The sequence below is a fragment of the Hetaerina americana genome, unplaced genomic scaffold (genome assembly GCF_022747635.1).
Source record: "Hetaerina americana unplaced genomic scaffold, ioHetAmer1.1.p SCAF_4, whole genome shotgun sequence".
NCBI lineage: Eukaryota > Metazoa > Arthropoda > Insecta > Odonata > Calopterygidae > Hetaerina > Hetaerina americana.
Genome location: NW_027286985.1, coordinates 90,715,670 through 90,741,996, shown reverse-complemented (window position 1 = coordinate 90,741,996; position 26,327 = coordinate 90,715,670). Strand labels below are relative to the sequence as shown.

Genomic DNA, 26,327 nt, shown 5'->3' with positions numbered 1-26,327 from the left:
GGAATATTTTGAGTACGTTGTAAATAAAATTTCTATGTTTCTCATTTAAAAATGATTGAAAAAGATTTCTTAATACCTTCATAGTGAGATTTTTCTTATGAATCATTCTTTCTAGTGCGTAAAAACTGTTTTCATAAGCCGGTACGTTGCGCACGTAAAATGGAGCGGGAATATTTATATAAACATACATATACCCACATATATAAATGGTAGTAATCAACATTCCGCTGCCAATCCAAATGCTCAGTATTCATCTACTCCGCCTCCTTCAGATTTCTCCCGACAGTCTCCTCCCCCCCCACACCTGGCATTCACTCGTTAGTTTTCCTTTCAGTCCATTTCACCCTTTTCTTTTTTCTCCACACCTCCAATTCAAAATTTTCCAACCTACACTTATCATCCTGCTTCAGTGACCATTTTCAAGTTCAAAACCACACTCCATTTTAAAGGTTTGACGAGCCCTTTCTTAACATCTTTACTCAATATCCCATAACTATCATACTGTATTACCAATTCACTCAACAATGCTTTCAACCCCTTGGCTGAATGACAAACTAGAGCTTGGTCATCTGCAAACCTAACGGATTGTGTGAGCACCCCGCCGACTTTCTAAGTACATCCAGGTCTTTTCATGCCACTTAAATAATTTCCTCCATATATACGTACGTTTAACAGCACAGGTGATGATGTACATCCCTACCTTACTCCTCTTCCTAACACTGCCCATCCGGACTCTACACCACTTGAATCTGATACATGTAGAGGTTGTGGATAAGTCGCATATCTCCAATCTAATCTTATTTTCTGAATTTCATTAATTCTACCCAATTTTCTCTGTTAAACGTTTTTCGAATTCTACGAAACTGACATTTTATCACTACATCGTAATTGTATTCTCTCTACTAGTGATCTCATTACTGATATGGTATCACGTATGCTTTTTCTTTTCCTGAACCCAAACTGATCATTCGCTGAGTAATCATTTTCCCTACTCGTCATCGTCTTGTTGATTATCCAGGGAATCACATTTTAGCTGCCTACGACATCAAAATCGCAGTTTTTCAGTCCTCCCATACGACTGCGTTTCCCTTTTTTGAATAGGAACTGGCAATCACCTGACAGTCTTCAGACAATATTTCTCCTTCATAAATCTTTCAACTACTACGAATTAGGTGATCCACAAAGGTCCATAAAGTTAGGTGATCAAAAAGCTCGTCCACTCAATATTCTTTGCTCTTTGTGTTGGCTAGTATGTACCCCCCTTACACACAATTGTTGATATTTGAGCTTTTCCGTAACAACCGTGTATATAATACGGCTTCCAACAAGAGAAAACGTTTCAGCCAGAGTACTTATCGTCAAATGCATTCATATCGCAGTTCTTGGTCGGCATGTTGAACTATATCATCGGTCTTCTTACTGGGCCTGCCACTGCGCTCTTCATAGTGAACATTCATGTGACCATTAATTAAGTCTTGACAGCATTGTCTATCCGTTCCTTCCCTCATTCCTGTTGGTCCATAAAGAACCTACAAATCCCGATAAATTTAGGCATCTAATGATCCTTTTACGCCCGAAGCTCCAATCACAGTTTACACCTCGCATTTTCGCAACGATTTTCGCGGGCGTTCCTATCCTCGTTCGCCAACGGGCAAACGGCTACTGAATCAAAATAATTACCTCAGTGCCTTCGAAAACAATCGAAATTAAAATTATACTATATACATGGTGCGGCAAAAAACTTCCTTTTTTATAATACAAAATCCCTTTGAAAAAGGAAGTTATATTAACGCACCCTCTAAAATTATGCGCGTGTATTTGTGTGTGTGTATGTATATGTATTGTGTGTTACCTGAAGAAGCCTAAGAGAAGGCCGAAAGTTTGAATTTTCTTTTAAATGTGAGAGTCCTTACCCGTGTTTTCTATTTATATTTTTGTGTTCTATTGTGCCGTCCAAGTGTTATATTGCTCTCGTGAGGGCATCTACATCATGTACATACAGATGTGTGTGTGTATGTTGCATTCTACGAGTTACTTGTGTCTCTATATTGAAAAGCGCTTTCTTTAGATATGTTCATTAATTGGAGCAGCTTGTTATATTTGGGTGTGATTGATTTTCACGTGATCACGGCTTAAAAGTGTTTCGGAATGTGAATTAGACGTAATCGATGTTTTATTCCTACTTCACGTCGTGATCTTTACCCCTGGGTATAAATTACCGTGATATGAGAATTTGGCCACAATCATGCCTGGCCTCGGCGCAATAACCCATGGGCACTGGTTCCATCTTTCTCCCTTCCTCATTTACCTCTGAAGTAACCCCCCTGTGTTGCTCTTTCCTTCCGCAGGACATCGAGCATTGTTACTACCACGGCACCGTGAAGGACTACCCGGGCGCGACGGCCGCCTTCCACACCTGCAACGGAGTCTCCGGTGTGATCCACGTCGGCAACGAGACATTCGTCATCCACCCGTTCTACGGCGGCGACCTCTCGGTGAGTAGCTCGTGTTCCACCCGACAGGTGAAGGCTCCCCGCCGAAGAGCGCGCAGCTTCACCGCCACTTTTGCAATTAATGGTAGCGGACGGCGCCTATCGATAAAACCTTGCTGTTGCCCTCCTCGTCGGAGGCGAGATAAATTGGCCCTATTTGTCACCCATACATTGCCTGAATTTCAGCGCACGTTCCGAACAAAAGTCAGGCTATAATCTACGCGAAAGGACCATTGCACACACGCTAGTACATGCGACGGAGCGTATTGAAAGATAGCTGTAACAACACGCTGCCAGTGTGATCTTGATTCTCACAATAATTTTTCTCGGGTGATTAAGAAACCCTCGTCGCATATAGATTAACAAGAAATAAAAATGAAGTGATAATAACTGGCTGATGAGGGAAATATAGTCATAATAATATATACATGTATTCTCCACTGTTTATATATTTTGTATAATCTGTTACAGTTAAGCTAATGCTCGTTAGCAGTTGGAATTCCTAATTATATTTTGCTCATTAGGTTTAAAATAAAAATACGCTGTTTTCATGATTGTTTAATATTGAGTCTATTGGGTAATATGTGTCGAATGTTTATTGCAAAGTATGTGCTCATGCGTTCTTATAAATGATCTAAGGATAGTAATATAAAATTTTATTGACCAATAATCCTATCGACACATTTTCATGGGATGTAAAATTGGCAGTTAGTCCATATCTATTTACATCTACACATTACCCCTCAAGCCGTCACTGGGGCGTGTGGCGGTAGTTTGTCAGGATATCATCCGTTAAATTGAATGCAACTACATATTAGTATACATATTAATTTAAAACTCATTTTAACCTACAAACACGCAAAGGCATAACAAAGCCACTTATATAAACAACCTCATACACCTACAAATGCACTTAGATACCTACGCAACGATTAATCTTGTCCTCGGTTGCAATTCGATTTTTTTTATTTCTAATGTGACTTAACTTTTTACTATTATGAATCCTAATTATTCGAGGACAGAGTGAATATTAATATGTATCTGCCCTGGAATCTCTCTCCCTTGTATTATCCGCATGGTCTAACCTACCAAAATGGATTGCGGCCATAATAATTCCTTTTGTATCATAGTTAAACTTGTTTGTCCTGTACCGTGCTAAAAGCCTTAAGTCTCGCTTGCTCTCTTCGCGTCTCTAGTAGCTACCAACCTAATTCCTATGGCATATCTGTCACACTCAGTTTTTCTCGAACTCAGTTAGAGTTTCTGTGAACTTAATCTAATTCCTATATCAACTATTTCTCTCAGGGATACCAAATGCTTGCGATGCATTCCAAATGGGGCCTAACTAAAGCGAATTAACGCCTCTTTTGAACTATCGCATTACATTTGCCCAAAACCCGTTAAGTGAAGCCGAGTTTCTTCAAGGAAGATCCGCATATTCTCCTGACATGTGCACACAAAGCGTGGTATTAGTACTATCCCCAAGTACGTATTTAACTTGATCTGCTGTAGTTGACACTGAACCCTCGATAGAATAATTTATTCCTGTTCATCACTTATTTTGCTACACAATTTCAGAACTGCCCATTTGCTTGAGTTCAGTTCTTATCTCGATCCCTTGCATCAATTCGATATTTTGTCTAATTTGCTATCGAGTAGCCCGCATTCTACTAGGCTCCGTATTTCCCTGATATATCCATGTCTTATGCTACTTGACTAAGGTTTCTACCAACCCGTAAACTTAAGTCATTAATGCATATTAAGAATAGTATTGGGAGTAACTAAATAATAATAAAGGGGGCTATTATACCTCCCTGAGGGGCGCCCATAGTTAAATCTACCTCTGTTGAGTATATATCGATATCTGCAATTTTCTTACGACATGACAAGTCTCAAATCCAACTTTCTTAATGATACCATGGCGTTTAAGTGCGTATATCAGTAAAAGTCTGACTCTTTCGAAGACTTTTATGAAATTCAAAAATACTGTGCCCATTTTTGTATTATCCCGCACAGTCGCGACTATATATATATATATATATATATATATATATATATATATATATATATATATATATATATGTATATATAATATATATGTATATATATATGTATATATATATATATTCATACATACATACATATATATACATACATACATACATATATGTATATATATATATATATGAAATATCTGTAGCGTTAAAGTCAAAGCGCCTTTGAAAAGTCAATGAATGCTATGCTATGTTAAGAAAATATTCGGAAAACTTAAATGCTATCGTTTCATTGGCGGTTCGTAAAAGAAGATGAGTTCCGATGTAACCAGAGAGTGAAGGTAAAACGTCAAGCAAAATGTTTATGCTATCTAAATATTATTATTGTTGTAATCCAAAATCCTATTAATACATATTTGGCAAGTGATTCCGTCACACAAAATTCAATATACGGGCATATTTATCCTCGTAGTAAAAAAAAACAAAATGTTGTACCACATTGAGTCATTGGTGTATTTTTTTCGGGTATTGTCATACACGTATTTTCTCGCTGCACTTAAAAATGTCGGACAGCGATCACCGTTGTGTTTCCTACGTGCAGAATCAGGAGAGACTGCAATCGCAGGCGTACCTTTGATCGCACCAGTGCGAGTCTGGCTTTTTGCATTTTGGCTGTGCTCCAATAATCACTTGAAGAAAGTGGAATAATTGGAAATAAAAAGGGAAGAAGCTATTAGAACGCGGTTTATCTCCTCATATTCGTTACTAGCGCGCAGATATTCTTTCCTTGACCTCTCAAATCGCAAAATAGCCGACACGGTAAAAAGACCCCGACGAAGAAGGCCAAAATATTTCTTCGTTAAGGAAGAGGAGGAAAGTTTTCACCCAAATTCTTCCCGGCTGCAATGCAAAAGCTATCCTTTCTAGCGTGAGCCTTAAAAATAAAACTTTTCATCCTCCCCTCCCTCCAAAAGGACTGCACTTCTCTCCCCATTCGGCGATTTTTTTCTTCTTCCGACTCCTTGAAATTTTAAGGTATTTTCCCTTCAAAGATTGCAGCATGCATTCTTATTCCCACAATCCCTCTCTCCGTCCCCGGGCTCTTGAGTCTATGATTCCGTCGCCTGGACGAAGCCATTCCTCTCCGACCCACCCACCCACATTTTTCCTCCCATCATTCTTCCCCCGATCGACACCTCTTTGTTGACAAATTCTTCTTCTCTCCACCCGCCACGGCCTTGTTGAATACCGCCCCCGGAACCTCGCCGCGTCAGGCACCGGAACGCCCATTTCGCCCGCCCCCCTCCCGGGTGGGTCTTCCTATATCCGCCCGCTTTTCTTTTGAAGACTCACAGAGCGAGCGGCGCCCTCACACAGCATGGAGGAATGTCCCATCGTCTCGGGCCCACCTCCTTCCCGCCGACGACAGCCTTTATCCCAACTTCTCCCGGAGGAAGACAGTCAGGTGCACCCGCAGAGAGAAAGGGTCCGCGCGGCTCCCCCTCGCTCAGAGACGGCGGAAGGCCTTCAAACGCACCCGGGTCTCTTTGCCTCGTCTCCCGCCGCTGGGGTAGCGCTTTTTCATGCCCCTCACCATCCCCCATGCCTCCTCGCCACCCACCCTTGCCACCTCCTTCAAGGCTCCGTTCGACTCTCTGAGCCAGCAAATGTTTATGTTAATAAGAGCCCTGGTTATAGCTCTCTCCATTTAGTAATTATTTTTGTTAATGAAAATGCGAGCCCTCTCCTCCCAGAGCAGACCTACTGTATCTGCAGGATGTTAATTAATGAGAGGCAAAAAGGTTGAGGTGTTCACCAAGGCTGTCATTTTAGCGTAAGGTATTCTATGTATATTCTATTTAATTTCAATGATATTGAAATGCACTCGGGGTCCTGATTTAGTGGACAAATATTCGTCCATGACTCTGTCGATAACTGTCAGCATTGCCAATGACATTGTGGTATTGCCAGAGGAAACGAATCTCATTCTAAACATTGTCTTTGACAATCAATGCGGTCTGTAGCAGAGCGAAAACCTCTCTGGCCATATGTCTTTTGACTTCTCCATTTTAGTCGCTCGATTCAGTCCCTTAATCACCATTTGCTTCCGTTCGTCTTGTTGGTTGTGACAGTAGAATGGAGGGATTCGCATGGCCAGAGATGGCAGACATCCGACAAGAACTCAACGTGTGGTACGCTTCTTTCAGTTCTGCACCGTGGTCAGTTTATACGCATTTTTGGAAGTTATTCTCATCGTTTTCACTTTGAGCGATGGAAATCTTCTTTTTTCTGTAAGACTGAAATTTGTGAACACTTGGGATAGTTCCCATCTGGTAGACGTTTGACATGCGCCATCGATCCTCACACTTTTGGAAACCAACCGGAGTCGAACTCTCATTACTCAACGTAAAATATTTTGCTCATACTTGAAGCTATCCTATCAGTTTGCTTGCTATATTGTACAATACACTGTATATGCAATAACTTGTGCATTTCACTTGCCATAACAGGTACCTCAGAAAATTGAATTGGGCACTTAGAGGTCATCAATGATAGTTAACCCAAGTCCTTGAGTTGATGTTTCGTTGGATACATTTTCATTTTTAGCCAATGAACACAACGCAGTATTGGATTCCAATTCACGCACCCCGCATTCCTTTGATATTGCTACGAGGAGGGCTACAATGGTTTTTGATCAAATGCGATAGGTGCTGTTTTAAATTTAATATGTATAAAAATTGCACAATACGATTTAAAAAAATAATTTTCTGTCATAGTAAATTATGATTATGAGTTGAATAATTTTATAATTGAGAATTTTTACAATATATAAATACGTTACACATAGCTATTGGGATTACTATTTCGCAATTGTCTCCACATTATCTGGTTGTACCATTTGGTTTTCTTTAAATTTTATATGCTTTCATCTTCCTTTCATTCATTTGATTTGAATTCATCTTAACAGAGTTAGCCATCATAGGCTTTGCTAATCAATTACAAGCGCCGAAATCAGTTATAATTATGGCTTACCGATCGTTTTCCATTCGACGTGGCTCTACAGTTAAAGCTCATGTAAACTCAAAGTAACATCGAGGGACTTCATTGCGAGGGCCTCCATACTATCAAATGATACGAGTGATGTGGCTCCTCAGTTAAGATATTATGAGACAAGTCACGAAACAATTCAACTGCCAGAGAGAATTGACAATAATATGATCCAGAAGTCAGTTTTCAATGCCTATTGTTCAATTGCTCAAAAAATTCAATTTTTTAAAGTATCCACTCATACAAGAGTTTTTAAATAGACCTTCCCCTCCTCAAATGCAATGTTCATCGACAGGCCCGAAGGTTTACTCTGAGCCTGGCAAATGTAGGCGTCATTTTTCAGATCGTTTCTTGAGCTGTTTCTGGTTTCGATTGAATATTCAGCTATTTATTGCAACAGCACACATTTTTTGAACGATAATTCAACTTAATTGAACAACTAGGCTTTAATTTTATTAATAAGGTCAAATGCAGTGATGCATGGGTTTAATTAATTCAATCTTTACATAGGGTTAGGTAAGATCTAGAAATGTAGCGGTGTCCCTGATATCAGAGAAAAATACCTTAAACTTTCAAATAATGACAAATAAAAAATAACAATCGATTTAGTCATAAAGCAAAGAAATGGTCAATGAAATGACGTTATTAATTTTATCGGAAGTCTTAACTTTTTCTTATGAATAACCCTTTCGTTCTCAGGTTTCAATATCCGTAATACAGTCTGTCCGTAGTTTAAATAAACCGCATCAGTGTGCTAGGAAATGCCTTAAGCTTAATAGGACGCACTATATTAGTAATTGCCGCATTAATACCTGTATGAACAGAGAGAAATAAAACCTGGTAATTTTTCGTCAGGGATTTTCTGACATTTTTTTTTAATTCTTTCCTCATCGCCTTTATCAGTAAATAATTAAACACCTAGGTGAAAGTTTTGTGAGAACTTCGATGAATTCCTTCTAAAATATTTGACAGCTATGGCTAGATCAAAAATACACCTCCAATTAACGTCGCATGGAGGACATCTTATTGCCACGGAAAACCGCAAATCAGAAAAGCTTTCATTTATAAAAATATTCGTAGAGGTCTTATTCTCTAAGGGTGAAACAGAGACAGGAACGGGGTCTAAATTGAGTGTGTGCGGCCGTTTCACTTTTATGGAGCATTAGAATACTCTTCCTTGTCTGACGCCATAAAAGTCGATGGACCTCAAAAAGAGACCTCAGGAGTCAGCCGTCGCTCTCTCCCCCATCGTCCCTCCCTCTTTTCCGTCCCGACTTTTGCAGATGGGGGACGATGGGGTAGGAAGGGACTCGAGAGCTGCAGCACATTGGGTCACAGGTGCAGCGGGCATGCGGAAGGCAGGATCCGCTCGACCGTAAATAACACATACCCGAAGGGGACGAAGCACCGTGCCGACATGATGCTTCGAAGCGCCGAATCGACAGAGCTGCCCTCCCGCTTAAGGCGCCGCGTTTCCTTCCGGGCTTAACTGCCCTGATCCCCCCGCTTCTCCGCACATGCCACATCTTTGCTCTGGAATAGAGGAGTTTTTACGGTTAATTAACGAATAGAGTCTACCTTACGGGATTCTTTTTCGAGTTTTGAGTATCCATCGGCCAGGGGTTACGATAACCACGAGTCCCCTCCCTTACTTTTATTTGCAATACTTATATCTCTGTGTATCCGCATTATTACCTCAATAAAAGTATGCTGGTAATATTTTAATTCTATAAATAAATATATATATATATATATATATATATATATATATATATATATATATATATATATATATAATTAATTATATGTAAATAGAATTAAAATATTACCAGCACACTTTTATTGATGTAATAACGTCGATACCCACAAATGTAAGTGTTCCAAATGAAAGTAAGGGAGGGGACTCGTGTGTATGTGTGTGTGTTTATATATATTTATATATATATATATATATATATATATATATATATATATATATATATATAAATATATATATATATATACATATATATATATGTGTGTGTGTGTGTGTGTATATGTATATATAAAAATATGTGTGTATATGTATAAATATATATATAAATATATATATATAGACACACACACACTATCATATTTAATCTTCAGCTTTTTTGGAAAAATTTACACGCCCTCGCAGAACTTGATGGAGTCTGCACTTTGGCAGCGTAGAGTAAATAAGTTCCCATAAATTTTCAGTTGACCAAAGCTATTCACTCGAAAGCATAGAGCGTACTTTTTCTGCCTCCCGAGGCTTTACAAATGGCAGTCAAACATTCCGTTCACGGGGCGCGCCTCCAGCCCCATGCCCATCCGACCGAACCCACCCGCGACGCAATGAGACCGTCTCCTTAAGCAGGCACAATCTTTCCCTGTTCAACTATGATTGTTATTATTACGTTCCCTATGAAAGGATTCTTAGGCTAAAATATAAATGTTTTTCTGCAGTTTATAGTTTCGCTTTAATGCATTCAGTAACTTCGGCTCTGTGTCATCTACGCACGGAACCTTATTCCAAAAATATTCCCTCTGCGGGGAGCCAGTACGCGTCGGAAATCATTTCTCATAAGATTGAGTGCATGCGTGCGTAGAGGTTTTCCCATCATGGTCGACTTAGTCAATCTCAAATAGTCGTCTGAATATCTCTCCTCGGGCCCTTGGGCTTCTTATGGGAGAGCAATGATCAGGAGGAATGTCTTTGACTAGAATTACAGATATCACGACGTGCAGACAATCACTGTAGGAAACAAGATTTTACCAGAGTTATTGACCTCAACTCATGCGGGAAGCATTAAACAATGACTACCGATATTTATGTTGAGAATTGAGTGGAATATCATTGGAACTGAACTATGGAAACGCTATCGCGTCTGAATCTTACACTGCTTCCGCCAAGGATTCATATTCTAAGCCTTACGTGTAAAGCGCTGAAGTCCACCGAGAGTGTCAGAATGCCTCCAGGGGTCTCGCGCCCCGCTTGCCACCCCCCTCCCCTTTCCTAGGAGGCAAGGGGCGATTTCTGCCGCGTTCGCACGCCGCTAACTCCTCTTCCTCCCTGGCCTCGCCCCCGGGTACCCCCCCTTCCCCTGACCTCCTAACCGGGGGTGCACAGCCACCTTTGCCCTTCCCTCCCTTCCGTAAACGAATTTCACTGAGTGAAAGGCACTTTCCAGCTGAGGTGGCTCGGCAGAATTTCTCCCGAGTGCGAAGGGAGAGGGGAGTGGGGTTGGGTTGGTGGTGGAGGGCGTGGGGCGGAGGGGAGAGGGGGGTGAGTGGGAGCGTTTTTCCGTAAGGAAGGAAATTCGGCGTCCGTGGGAACGAACGATTTACGTGGACGCATTCATGGCAAAGGGGAGAAAGGAGCGGGACTCCGTGGTTGGAGAGATATGGTGTAGGGGGGTGAGAATTTTTGTGCAAAGAGAGAGTGAAAGGGTCAATTTCGAGGGACCTTCGACGGCAGGGATAATTCGACGGAGATTGAGGCTACTCCGATGGTTCTGTCAAACAACGAGGCCACTGAGCTTGGCTTATTCTTCCTCTTTACGCCCGTGGAAATAAAATTACGGAGAAAAGATGCAACAGCGTCTTAGTACGTGAACAAAGGGTAAATTTAACCAGTGAGCGTAGTAGGGTAAAGTCGCGGGTTATGAAGTCTCTCCCTCGCGGAAGGAAGGAGGGAGTCTGGCTGGCCTCGGCGTTGGAGACCGACCGGGGACGCTGTCGTGAGTGCGGTCCACGGGTATTGAGATGTGTGACAGCCAGCCGCAGAGCAGAGTTTGCTCAGCCAGAATGTGAAACATTTGAGCTAAGCAAACTAAGCTCTGTTCCCGAAAAAATTCGTTCATAATATTAGGGACAGAATTCATTCACCGTATCCGCACGACCTTGTCACAGTCATAGATGTTCTTAACGGTGCTACACGCGAAATTTTTTAGCCTTATATTTATATCGATATTTTTATATATCGGTTTTTTCGACTCATATATTTCCCTTACTTTTTATCCAATAGAGTCGTTTGTATTTTCTCTGAGTTATTAAAATGAAAACCACCACGTAAATCTTTTGAAACGGTAGTCCCGTATTTCTGGTAACTAAGCCACCATAGGCATAAGACGCTCCTAATTTTGACGGCATATTTTAGAAAAATATTTTCAAATACGCTCGAATTCTAATTTAGTCAAAGCACCACCAAGTAACGGAAATGTAGAAAATATGATAAACTCTCTCGTGCACCCGTAAATAATGTAATTATATCTTTAACGCAGTGCATTTTATGATTATTTCACCTTAATTGAATAATATATTATAATGAAATAAGGACAATTTGCACTTTACCACAGTTTTTAAACTGTGGAAAAGTGCAAATTGTCCTTATTCCATTATGATAAACTTCCACGACCTCAAGCCTGAATCTGTTGAACTTATAATATATTATATTTAGATCATAATTACATTATAATGATTATTATTTTTGCTTTAGGTCTGAGGCTAGAATTTTATTTTCTGTAACGTATTCAATGATTTTCAATGAGCATTTCATTGGACCGAAATTTAAGAGGGTTAATTTATCTGAAAATGTTTAAGGCAATGTAATATGATATTATTAGAAATATTGTTGCGATAGCTCAATGAGTGGTGCATTTAGCTGCTAACCTGAGGGTCGCGGTTTCTAATACCGGATAGTATCTTCGCACAACCTGAAACTAACGTCCATAAAATACTTAGGTGCTCTATGATAATAGTAAGCCGTCGTTGAACACATCTTGATTAGCAGAGTTTGCATTATGACGAAATTATGCTCTTGCATCATATTTGTGTTCTCCCTATAAGATAGTGCCCCGGCGATAAGAGAGACTGAAATTGGCATGGATCACACTGAAAATAATTGTATTGGCCAAAGTATTCACCCTTAAACTTAGGGAAATTTTTTTTCGGATCTTATGTTTTGTCTCAGTACCTAAAGATTGCAACTTTTGGAAAAGACTGCAACCCGAGTTCAAGGAACACGCGCACCGTGGTCGAGACTGGGCAGTTTTTGCGCCTGCTGTCCCCGATTTGTGACGGCCCTGCGATAATGAACGACCCCTGCCGAAGTCCCACGTGGCGGTCCACGGTGCCGCCCACGCGTGGATCAGCAGACGGAAGTATTTCGGAAAAAGTTACCAACTGCTGTTTGGTAATGAAAATCTATTTTCGGATGAAATAACTTTTAGAATGGAAAATTCTAAAAGATATTTCCCATGGAAATATCTTTTAGAATTTCATTCCCAAGTGCACTTCACGAAAGTTATAGAAGTGTTCTTAGTCTCTCAGTAAGTTCTATTTAACGTAATAGTTTCATATTTTCAAGAACGTCATCTGCCTCCATCATCTGTGTCTACTGAAGTTACTTAGCGAATGAAATAATAAGTCCTCTGTATTATTCGAAATACTTCACCCGTAATCAAAAGAAGAGAGAGAGAGAAGTCCCGCTTTCGTCTCTCTTTGTAGAGTCGACTGCATTGACTCGAGTGGAGTGAGCTCATCACCAACTCCTAAAATCCCTTACCTACATTACTTGCATTTTACGAACCATAAAACTTCGCTTACTTCAATATTATTTTTTCCTGTTTTATAAATTCAAATTAATATATGCTTGATTAATTGCATGACCCTTGAATACAACACTTGATTATAAAAAATAGTGTATTATCCTCTACATAAGCCTCTTCCATAGTTTAAAGGCTCAATTTTTCATTCGTTCTACAACCCTGTCAATCTTTGGAATTTTGTTGTTGAAATCGCGAAACGCCAATGATATTCAGTTCAGATTGCTTCAAATAAGCACCCTCTCGTTTTAAAAGCTGCAACAAGCAAAATAAACGATGAAAAGTTGTGAACAATGGGCCCAGTAGGCATGCACCAGACAGATAGTACTTGATGTGAATTATGGAAAATTTCATCTAACGACGAGTTCCAAATGAATGATGAATACTTTTATTGCTACGGAATAATTGAATCGCGGCAGTGTTTCCACTTGTAGTTTCTCCACAAGAGTAAATTAATAATGCTTGCCAAAGCAAAAAATCTTTGCAAAACCAGATAAATATCAAAACGTCCCCTTGGCATCTGTTTCAACGTGGTTGGGTACGAACTTTCCCTTTGTTGAGATCCTGGAAAGTGGCTTGGTGATGATCTAACATCGGGTATAGGCATGGCTGCACTTCTCAAGAGACGTCAGTTCACTTCTTTCTTTTGTGCTGAAGTTCAGAAGCAGTATGAAGCATTCATTGTATTGACTCTCATGCAACAGAAAATTAAAGAGACAATTTCACTCTCTGAGGTTTAGCGAGTTATGAAGTTTAAAATGTGAGAGATTATGCTCCTTCATAAAGGACACATTTGTTTTTAACACTGTCAAATAGTTTTCTCTATCTAATAAATAAATGTGCATGCATAAAAACAAGTACACATAAGTCTGGGCGCCTTAATCAATTGATTATCTTTTTCCCAAAATTAATCGTAGGGTGTAACTTTGTGGAATTTTTACATGATGATTAATGTAAAAATGAAACGTTATAAATCCACTTCCTAATTAAAAATTATTAGTCTATTTTATACATATGGATTAAATAGTTTATTTTATATATGTGGACTTACAAACTTTTATTTTGACACTATTCACTTATTTTCCAGTTGTAAATGTTAGAAATCCCTGCAAATCTCTATGGATCCTTTTCATATCTATCTTGAGATCATAATTAGTGGTTCATTTTGTATTTCTCCTCCTCCTTATTGTGTGATTAAATAGGGCACCCATTTGAATACTACCATCCTAGACTTCTTGAACAAAGATTACATGATGTGAAAATAGTCATTTCATTGGAGAGGCAATTTGGATATTCTTCTTATTCCTCATTAAACCATTACCTCTTGCCTCTCTTTAGCGTGGGGATTATTCTGGCGATTTCCATATTTATCGGCCGTCTAACTCTTTAACTCTTTTATTCCCAGGAAATATTTTTCATATAATATTCTTTAAACCCCTAAATTCTAATCCATATATTCGTTCATATCCTTAAATTACGTTCATGTGTGTGTGCATATATATGTTTATATATATATATATATATATATATATATATATATATATATATATGTATATATATATATATATATATATATATATATATATACACATGTGTATATGTATATATATATATACATGTATATATATATAAATTTAACCATAAACACAGGTATTAACCCGAATATATATATATATATACATATATATATATGCGCTCGCTAAGCTTATTTTCGGACGAATTATCATTTTTCTCTCTGCCCGAATTAGGCCGCTAGAGGAAGGAGGTAAAAGTTTCATTCAATGAGGATTGTCTATGTAGGCCAGACAACTTCAGGCGGGAACTTCGGCTTCAAGATTGGGCATGAGAATTTGCTCAATGGGATGGGAGCGCAAAACAGTTTTCCCTGCCCTTTGTTGGCCAATTGGTTTTACTTTATCTCTTAGGTACAATTTGATTAAAAGGATTTTTTCTCACGAACGATAAATGTCGTATAAAATAATTTTCTCATCGAAGAAAACGAAATACGTAACCAACTCGAATAGCTTGGGCTAAAAAATTGAAAGATCAAAACGAACAAAAAGGAGAAATCGAAGACTTATGGGAAATCATTGTCCGGATAACAAGCTTTTACATTTGCTTTTCGCTTGAAAAATATGCATTTTAATTTCAGCTCATCTTTTCTGCATCATCAAGGGTTTGTTTATGATGCCATTTGTTGTAAATTGGTATATCATTGCTTCAATATATCCTTCCAGCGGTTTTCTAAGCAATTTGATCCATTTGAATTTTAAGTGGTTACATATGGAGAAGCAGTCATCATTTTGGTAACAATACTCAAGGACGTTGCATGGGTTAACAAAGTTGTTTCAAAATCGACTTTTTTCTTTTGGAAATCTATGTAATTTTTTTTCCATTTTTCATCTCATATATTTTTTTAATATTTTCCCCAAGCAAATTCTCATGACTCATAAAATATAATCCTTTCGTTTAGATTGGTATATTTGAGACGTGATACGTTTGTTATCCTGTTCCAAAAGAAACTTGAAGGAAATCAAAATGTTCTCCGTACCCTCGTGTAACATAAGAACCGAAATTCCTCACAACAAGCTTATAGAGTGAGCGTCCTGACTGCGTTCTATTTTCCACAACTCATCTGCCACTTCTTCTTTTCCCCCATGTCCCTCCACATCTCTCCTGTTCCCCTCAATGAGCCCTGGCCCTCAAAAGAGAGTTTTTAAACTCCCCAACCATTCTCGTCTGAGTTCTAGGAAGTTGCCGGTGGAGAGGAACTGAAAAACAGGGGAACGACACCACAAGTGTGCGTTGTTTAGTCCCATGATAATTTCGCAGCTGCCGTTAATGGCTCCACAACACAATTCCCGTGTCGACCAACACTCCCTCTCGCCCCATCCACCCCCCCTCCCTTTCCACCCCTCCGCCCTCTACCCCACCCCCCTCCGAAGGGAACAAAACGAAATAGGTCGTTTGAGCGGAGAGCGAGAATAGCCACGGATCGATGCATTCGAGGGAAAAAAACCACCGCGAAAATGCATTGTTTTGGAAGGTGTAATCATTTCAACGGCTCGCGCTTGGAGGCGACGCCGAGGTGCTGCTTTTTCTTACGTGTGGACACTTTGAAAGGCGTTTTTTGCGAGTGCAGTCTAACAGCGTCGCTGAAAAAAAAATTGTCTCCTTTGCCATTGGGCGCAAACGATGTCTGTCTGCAATGAACGCGCTCTGCTATGCTGTCTCTCTCTCTCTCTCTTCTCTCTTATGTAACTGGAATCCCTGTCTCACCAGAGCAGTCACGTTCAATTCGCTACGACAGAATAAAGAATTCTTTAATACTTAGAGGAAAGGAATCTAACTCACTACTTGAATATGTTAGCACCTCCGAAGCACATCGGTTTTTTTTCTATGCCAGAATAAGCTCACATTTCCATAAAAAAGGTAAAAATTTGAATTTTGAGAGGATCTCTACCGTTATCATGGAGAATTAAAATTTAGCGCATGCACGATTTTGGATCGTTTGCAAAACACAAGAGAAAAGTGCATTCTTCGGCGTGGAAACTTCCTTGCAGACATTCAAAGTCAACAACTTACGCAGTAGGTAATTACTCATTGCTGGTTTTCTATAATGTGCAATTCCGCATAAACAGGCTCATGTTTGAATTTTTGCCAGCGTCGATGGGATGTGCCCAGTTTGAATGCCATCACCGCAAAATAATTCGTAGTGGAACTATTTTCACTCGCTCAATCCACGATCAATTCATATTATGTAAATTCAATTTATCCCCTAAAACTTATCCCCTTCAATTTATCCCCAAAGGATATTAAAAATCAATAATTTCATTAATTTTCTCTTCCTCCAACAGCCTCTCATTCCATGACCACCCTCATTCTTCGAATACCACCTAATAACTATGTTAAAACGACATTCTTCGGCTGCCTTAAAATTTCCTTGTCATCGCTGTTCTCCGTAATTTCACGATTAGCCTTGTATCGCTTGTTTACCGTCACATATAATCCCTTTCGGAGGAAGAACGATCAGTTAGACCTCCATGGAGTTACGACGACGATAGACTCGAATTGAATTCTTAAAGCAGCATCTATGCACACTGCCTGCTTGTTGTTTGATTACGCTTGCTGATCACGAGGTGGAAGACGTTAGAGAGAGGTAGGGTAGAAGGTAGGGAGGGAGGGGGATAGCGATCGATATCGGGGATCGCAGGCAAGGATCATCGCAATGCCACGAGATTCGCAATAGTTGGCACTGGACGGGTAGCTGCGTCAAACCAATCTCAAGACGGATTACTCTCCCTTGCCATTCTCCATGCACCAGGCACCTCTCCACGCAATTTCCAATCGTCGATTCAACTCCTCCCTTAGGCCGCTTCGTCTTGCAATCCAACCACGACTCAGCTACAAACCCTTATTCCCTCACCGTCGGGTTCCTCATTTTCCTCCTCCGAAACTCCTTCCAGGGAAGCAGCCGCCCGCCCATCCCCCAGCCCTAACCCCTTCCTCGACCCGCTTAAAGGAAGAATGCCCTCCCCTCACGGCCCTCCTCCGTGCCACTTCATGCCGTCTGGTTACCATGGTAAGCCCAACTGTTGGGTCTCTGATGTGTGTGGCAACTGATCCACGAGTCAAAGAGCCAACAGGAAGCCATGTCCCAAGGCTTTGTCGAAAGCTCCTTGGGCGGAAGGAGGGTGGGGGGCCGGGAAGAGGTCAGGGGAGTCGGGGGCGGTGAAGGAACGGGGAGCAGAGGGAAGGAGGCGGGCGGGGCCTTTGCGAGCGGGAGGCGGGGGTTGAAGTAAGTAGAGAGCGAGCGTCTCTAGGGCCCTAGACATGAGGCATCCGGGCAATGATGATGTGAGGGGAAGAGCTTCGTGGAGCGGGAAGCATCATTGGGGCGAGAGGCGGAGTGAAGGCCGCCGGGGGCCCGGGCAGGCGCGCGCGCGAGCATGTCTGTGCGTGTCATCGCTCGCGCGATTCGCCCATTGCTGAGTGACCGGAAAAATCGCTTATAATGGAATCACAATTGTGCACGGTTATACATATATCATTATTCAGATATCAAAATGTACATCCTACTATGAAAAAATTTATTGCCAAAGTTTACTTGCGTTAACCATGTGTAGTTACCATGTACCGGAACGCATGTTATTTGGAGATGGAAAAGTATTCGAATAACTTGACACTCATTTAATATTCCCAGGCGTTAATTTACCAAGAATCAACATTTGAGGTGAGGAAATGTGTTTGAATAGTCTCATTTCTTCAACGGTCCACAAAGTGAAGTATTTTTCCTCGAATAGATATATTTTTCAGCGAACATCTACTAAAATTTAATCCAAATACGTTTGGCAATCCCTGTTTATCTTATTTTACCAATGCCATGACTATTTATATTAATTTTATCTTTATACAAGGATCAACCTCTAGCTTTATTTTATTTGGACCAATTTTTTCATCGATTACGATTTTAGATGAAGTAGGATTTCATGGGTTTTAATGTTATTCCTCTTTGGCCGTACTTTGGTCCCATTAAGAACGCATAACTTTTTTATATTGTGTTGTTAATTGGTCCAATACATTGCTTGGAAAAACTTACTTTAAATTTGTACCAGAGGTACCGAATTTCATACAAATAATGTATGAAAAAGATTAGAGCAATTTCGATGTTTCGTTGGTTCACCATCACCCCTTTTGTTGATGATATTGTTCTACGTAAGATATTATCTACCATCCACCCCTTTGGAACCTTAGAGAATATTAATTATATCAATATTTAAACTACTGACGAATGAGAATCTTACTCACAACAACATCGTGAAAAACACTCCTTTATTATTGCGAGAATAATCGAGCTGATTGTAAAATAAGCTCAGTATTTCAGTATCAACAAAAATAATTACGTTTAACCAGGATAATAATCTTACTACCTTCCTCATTTTTCAAAGCCATACCGTGAGGCATGCATTTAGATGATCAATTACTTGTGTCAACTTCCTCGACTTTATTCGTACCCTGAAACAAGACTCCTAATTGTGTACAAATCATTGATCATTGGCCTTAAGCATATTGGGATAATGAATATCATTAATTGGGATTAGCGATATGAATTGGGACCCGCATCGTATATGAGGGATCTACATGATCCGCGGGCATCATGACGCAGTACTATTTACAACCCCTTTACTCAGAAAAAAGTGTGTACACGTGTCAGGGGCACGTAGATAAGCATGCACAGATACCATGGATGCCTTCCACCCCTGTAATTGCCGAACTGATGTCAATCCTCGACCCCTTTCGTCCGATCCGTCACCCTTTCTCTTCCAAATAATCTCACATTCATTGCAATGTGCAATTTTGCACCACGTGATCTTTTGCATGAGGAGCAGATAAATGTTCTCTGTGTACTAAGTCCGACGAAATTCCACGCAAGTGATGGAAATCTCCCCTTCACTGAAAGGCAGCCGCAATGGATGCCCATACGTGTCGCGTATGTCTCCTGTTGGGCCGCCGTCTTCTCCGTGTCCCACAGGTACCAGTAATATTGAGTCGAGTGCATGAAGTGAGAGGAAGTTCGCGAAGAGGGCGAGGCAGAGAGTCTTTAGGTGTGAGCGGTACTGTCACGTGGGCGTTCGGGGTGCTTTGGAACAGCATTTGGGGGGAGGCGTTGGGAAGGGGGCGTGGTGGAGGAAAGGGAGCAAGATGATCGCAGTCGCCATGCTCCCACCGGATGGGAAGCTGCCCGGGAGGACTTCAGCCCCGAGGGGTGGGCGGGAGAGGAGATTCGGACTCGTTGAATGAGGGTCGTGTTCGCCTTGATTCCTGGTAGCAGCCTGGAATCCGCACCGGTGAGTCGTCCTGGAAACCCTTGCCTCCGAAATTCTGTGGAACCTTGGGTACGATATGCTCAGTTGTTCTGGGGCACAGGTGAGTACAAAGCGCCTCGCGGTCTCAACTTAAGTTTTCAAGGAAATCATGTCTAAAGCTTCAGTCACCTTGTCCCGCTGAAATCCCCTGAAATAGCTCTTGGCACAAAATTGAAGAAATCTTGGATGATTATAGTGAAGACCACGATTCAGAGTTCATACAATAAAGATGAATTTTAAGGGAAGGGAGAGAAATAGTGGGAACTGAGAGCATAAAGGAAAGTTGGTACTTGTCCAGAGAGTATGCACAGAGGAGGAATGGTAAATTCGACGGTGATTTATGCGAATAACGCAAAGAGTTGAGAATCGGATGCATTTTTGTATTCCGGGAGATTCTTGCTTAGAAATCGTCGTAGGGTAAGGGAATACTGTTGGATGAGGATCCTGCCAAAGGATTCCATCTGGTACGGAACTATAAGACACAATCTCATCATTATTAGACTTCGAAATAATAATGGGATTTTGTTTTTTTTTATATATATTGTCAAAGTTGGGACGACATTTCAAATATCTGATTGTAAATCGAGTAAAAACATTGTGAATTATATTGCTATAATAATAATTCATCATATTTTCAACCTTTCGATTAATCCTCGAAATTTTACCCCACTTGGTTCTTCGATACCGCTTCTGGTAAACCTTGCGTAAAATTGCATAAAATTGTTATCTATTCTAATATACTATACGTATATGTATGAATGAAAAGTAGTTTGTAGTAGAAATATGCATCACCTGCTTTAATTATTTTCGGGTGATGAATTTTATTAAAATCTAATGCATGTGTGTAAATTAAAATTTAATAAAATTACCCAAATGGATTCGTTTGTCATTTGAAAACACTAGATTTCTTTTCTGCTTGAGTCACAGATTTATTTTCATTCTAAATTCAAATACTATTTCTGCACAAGGGAGGGACAAAATATTGTGCTTTTTCTAACGAATTCAATTGAGGCATATAGTCCCGGACGAACTGATAGAAATTCGTGCCCGTTCACCAGATGGTCGTCGAAATACCTATGAATTAAAATTGCCTAGTATCTGATATTTTCTGTAGCATACAATCGGAAGTCATAGTTTCGGATCCACGATGAGGAAAAGTTGTAAAATCGAGTAAATATGTAGGCCCACTTTAATAACTTTTCGTTCTCAAAAGTTTTAATTTATTTTCGAGAGGGACTTAGGAGGGGGGCTATCCGTTCGTCTGGGGGAATTGCCACGACATTGCAAAGGACCGAGAGGCGGGGGAGCTCGCCAAAGAAACTTGAGGTGGAGAGGGGAGGAGCTCTCGAAAGGGAGTATCGCGTGGGGAGGCGGGTGGGGAGGAAAGAGGAGAAGGAAAAAAATGAAATTTCGCTTTAATCGCGTGAAGAGCCCTCAGATGGTACTTGGAAGGGAATCAGTTATGAAAAGGCCATGCGACGACATGCGAGGGAGGAGCGTGTTTATTTCTTTACGCATTCGAAACCGAGCGGGAGTCAAGTGTAAAAGCCGTCTTTTTTCAAGGCTCCACCAAACACTTTGTTTCCGAAAATGATGAAAAAAGTAATTACTTTCTTTATGAAAGAGCCAAGTACGTCGAATGCGTAAGGTATTTCCACAGTCTTTCATCACACTCTTTTGCTTTAACATTTTTAATTTACTTATATGGGCCTAATTGAGTCATTGAGACCTGCATGCCACGTAGTATCGAGCTTCTGTATTTTAAAATATGAAGTATAACTCTAAGAAAGGTATGGAACTTTGGTATGTTTCCACAACGCCTCAAGTGAGATCCCGGCTTTCTTTCTTTATTTCGGTCATAAGAAAATTACGCGGTGTAATGCTAGATATTTTATTTAGATGACAGTTGTCAGCTGAAAAGCATGCGTATATTTTTTGCATGCTTTCTCATGTTCTTCACTGATTCTTATACCTACAATTCAGTCAAAAAGTCATATCCATGACTGCTATAATAGTAATTATTTAGTAGTCAACCGTTTAAGATTGTTTGTTTTGGATGGACACACGAAATACCGCTATGATTCCAAACCTCGCCTACTAAGACTGACACCCCACTCTACAAAAAACCCTCATTTAATCCTACATATTACCTTCCTCTCTTCATTTAGTCTAACATGCGTATCCTATTTCTTCCCCTTCCTCGCTTTGCCAACGTCCTCCCCTCTATAACACAGCCTTCCACATCCCTTTGCTAATTAAAATGCTCTGCAGCCATCACTCCTTCCTCCTATGGATTTGTAAACTGTTCCATTAGCTTTACCCTCCCACTTTAGTTTGAATAATCCTCCCTCTAACTCTAAAACTTCACAACTTTTTTTTTATACATTCATTCTCATGCCATGTCTTTGACACTTGAGTTTCTAATGCGCTCAGCAGTGATTGCGCCTTCTGAGCTCCACAAACCTGATTCTATGAATTCTTCGCCGACGTGCATTCGTAACTCCAATTTTTAATACACCTCTCTAACCATTATCTCCATATAATCATTGCAAATCATGGATACCCCTGACTTACCCTTCTTCCTAACACTACCCGTGCAAACTCCCAACCACCATACGCAGCTCAGCAGTCTCAATGTGAGGCGTGTACGCATTGCGGATAAATTGCTTGCTCCTACAATCTATTCCTATCTCCTATAAAATTTTTTACCATACTCACTCCATCAAATGTCTTTTATAACTCTACGAAAAAAAACAAATACATCCATTGTACAAATGTTCCTATGAACTCAATGTACCGAGGGTACGTGAGAATCAAATCGGTTGCTCTGTAGTTTTCCCTTTCCTTGCCTTTCTCCTATTTGGAATGGAAACTAACCGTCATTTGACAAAATAATGATATAAAATACGCGGTAGTCCAGGGTTAGAGCGTTGGAATACTAACTGGACGGCCCAGGTTCGATTCGCGAGCAAGCCTCTCTGGCACCTACAGCTCCACCCAAGCTATGTGATTTTTCGGGTACCAGATCTTCCCGGGAAACCATAACCGGCTTAGTACTGTAGGAACTGGCTTAGTACTGGGTGAACTCTACCATCATCTACCAAACGGACTTTCGGGTTGATTACTGTGTTTATGGTTTTTATATCCTATAGTGTTCATGGTGCTTCCATTCTTAATTTCTCCCCCAGTCATTCCTTGTTCCTAGACCGTGGTCTCCCCCGACTCACTCCCTTCTCTTCCTTCGCCTACTGTCTCGATTTAATTCTCCATCACTATAAAATATTTCTTCCAGGAACACCCGCAATTATTTCTTCTAATTCATTCCAATTTCATCCTTCCTATAATTACTTATTGGCCTTTAGCTCTGAATATAGGCCACTTTCGTTGGTTCACCTTTTACTTCACAAATGACAGTCCACCCCTCACCTGCTCTATGTTTACTACGCTTCTTCTAAACCTGTATAACCAATACCATTGCCACCCCTCCGCTGCATCTATCGTTCCTTTCCTCAAAAGTATAGTTAACCTGGCTTACTCCAAGTCAAAATAGATTCCTTATGTGAATTTTAAATGTCAATGGTGGGAGAATAGTGATAATGTCAACTCAATATCCTCGTGGAAAATAACTTAAACATTAATTCAGCGTTTCAGGAAGAATCTTCGAAATAGATGAATATGTGATTGTAGCCATAATTTTTTAGATCCTGCTGAGAATCATCGGCTTATCTTAAGAACATAATTATTTTTAAATTAGGTGCGGATAATCATTTTAATTTTGTCCTGTTTCATGACGTGAGCTACTCTTTCCGTGATGGATATTCAACTCCAAATTGGAGTTGGTATCCTCAAACTGCTTTCAAGTCCAAACCTTCATTCCAGGTGAAGCTAATCTGGACGGTACTCGGGCGTGTGGAATAATAAAAAAGTAGGTTGAGTGCCTTCCAATAATTTTGGGAACAGCGTCTCGAATTTTTCAACTCCATAGCACGTGACAGTGGTGTTAGTGAATGATGTTCCCGGCAAAAGATATTTCCAGTCGTTTATTGTTTTCGTACTTGAAAAAAACAACCCATTCATTGAGAGTCGTTTCGCAATTGAAATACTTCAGTTAGGAAAAGTCTCCCTAGTCGCCGCCGCCGCGAGTGCCTACCCTGCGCCCTTCCTCCTAGGCAATCTCTTGGCACCAGTAACTCTAAATAACGCAGTGATTCGTAGCTTAGAGGTCACAATTTCTCGACTTGCCTCCTCTTGCTAATTCCGTTTCATTCCCTGCTGATCAAAGGACATGGCATCTGGACTGGAAATGTGCGTCACTAAGTCGGTGACCCTCGCCATCGAAGCGAATCGGCTTCCGCTCCCTCGGACACCCTTCTCCCCGGTTCAATCCCTCCACTCACAGCCGGAAAACTCCACGTGCCATAGACGGTTTGCGTAATTGATGCACCCCAACACACATGCGTCTATCAAATAAATCATCGAAATAAAATCGACGATATATATAATTTAAAGTAATGACGCAGACATCCCTTGAGTAATTATACTAAATACGTATGCTTTTCACAGGATGTTACCACCACCACAGATATACGTATTTCTAATGAATATCTCGAAAGATGGTGGCATATTAGCAGATCAGTAAAAGTGCCCTGCTACTGACCAAAGAACGATAGGTTCAAAACCCCGCACAAAAATTTCTGACATTAGAGTACACTTATTTTTTAACTCATTTTAGCAGAAAGAGCAATATTTTAAAGCCAACCTAGACTATTGATCCTGGCGTAATATCTTTTTATTTTTTCCTTTTGTCTCTATAATAATTTTTCTCCAACATTTTTTGAAACGTAATTAATTTTTAATTCTACGCTTTAAGGGTGTTGAGATTTTTGGATTCAAAATTGTATTTGAATTTCAGCTGTGTACCCTTAACCAATTTAATTTTATCTCTGATTTAATGTTTAGCAGATTACGTTTCCAAGAAGCCATGTTGTAATAGAGTTGTCTACTGAAATTTATTAAGCGGGAATCATTACGTTTTTAATCACTTATTAATTTTTCTCCCTTCGGCGCTTTCCCAGTTTCCTCGTCTGCGTCAGTGTCCAATGGAGTTGTGACTCTGCTTCGCCCCCCCCCCTGTCCCCTCGCCCCGGCAGTCCCTCCCTCGCTCTTCCCCGAGCGCGTCAGCGACCCCACAAACGAGGGCCGGCATCCAGGAGAGCCAGGGTCCTCCTCCTCCTGAGAGCGATCCCCGGCCGCGGGGAATATTCGCCGGAATTGCGGATGCGGCGCTACGGGGCAAAGGCATTCTAGCCCCTTGCGGTCTCTTGTCACGACGGAGGCGGGCCGCACCGTTGTCTCGGGGGCGGGGGCGGCCGCTTCCGGGATGCCTTCCCCTTGGCCACCCTCGGGCGGGATGGGAAAAGCAGGAATCCGATTAAGTGGGAATCGGAGAATTGAGCGGGGAGGTTAATTGAGGTAATAGGAGAAAAATGTCTCTTTGATGTCGCGTTCGAGGGAAGGTCACATGGAAGGGCGGTGGCCCGCGCCGGAGAAGGTCATCTAGAGAGGAGAATAAGTGGGCCGATAAATTCCAAGCCGTGAAATTAGAGTGCTTGCGTAGAAAGCAAGCGGGGGTGACTTAATAACATGTATGGTTAACTCCGCTAATGGAGAAAGGTGTGCTAGGGTAAGTCTTGCACGTAAACCTGCAGGGTAACGACTGAAATGGGTTCCAGTCGAAAGTCTACCGTGAGAAGGATTTAACCATCCCCGCGTTAGCCACGGCATTAGAGGCTAGGGAACGAGATTCCTCTCAGTCGAAACTCAGGTCTCAAAACTTTCCGCCACGGAATATGTCAAGGAGTTGAAATATTGAGTTCTGACAGATGCCTTTTCAAACAATAGCCAATATCAACTTCGTGAAGTACACACAGGTGTATTTTTCCCTTCTCACACTAAGCGGTCATTCTAATGGCGGCACTTGAGTATCTGAATATTTCTATAAAAGAGGGAAATTTTCTTTCCTCACATGCAGTGAAAATTGAGAATAAGATTTGAAAAATGATGCAAAAATACGATTCGCCCTCACTTGCCGGTGTTTGGCTCCAGCTTATTCCATTTCCTTTGCACGTTGGCGGCGGAGGTGGTGGGTGGCTGGGAACCCCGTGATCGATGGAGAAGATACGAGCACGACACGACTTTAACTTATGACGGCGTTTGCTTCCACGGGTTGAGGGTGATTTACTATGAGAGGAGTGAGGGGACAAATAATTTTGGCAGGAACGGCCTAGTATTCCTCCGCGGTACGTATATCGTCGCCCGAAG

General features: G+C 40.9%; 1 protein-coding gene across 1 annotated transcript in view; it reads left to right on the top strand.

The window, feature by feature from the left end:
• mmd (disintegrin and metalloproteinase domain-containing protein mind-meld) overlaps nucleotides 1–26,327 on the top strand; it is a 997,749-nt gene that overhangs the window by 876,903 nt on the left and 94,519 nt on the right. Inside the window, exon 10 of the mRNA XM_071590726.1 lies at nucleotides 2,349–2,495. Within this exon, the coding sequence (XP_071446827.1) occupies nucleotides 2,349–2,495 (147 nt within the window). The remainder of the gene's footprint in view (nucleotides 1–2,348; nucleotides 2,496–26,327) is intronic.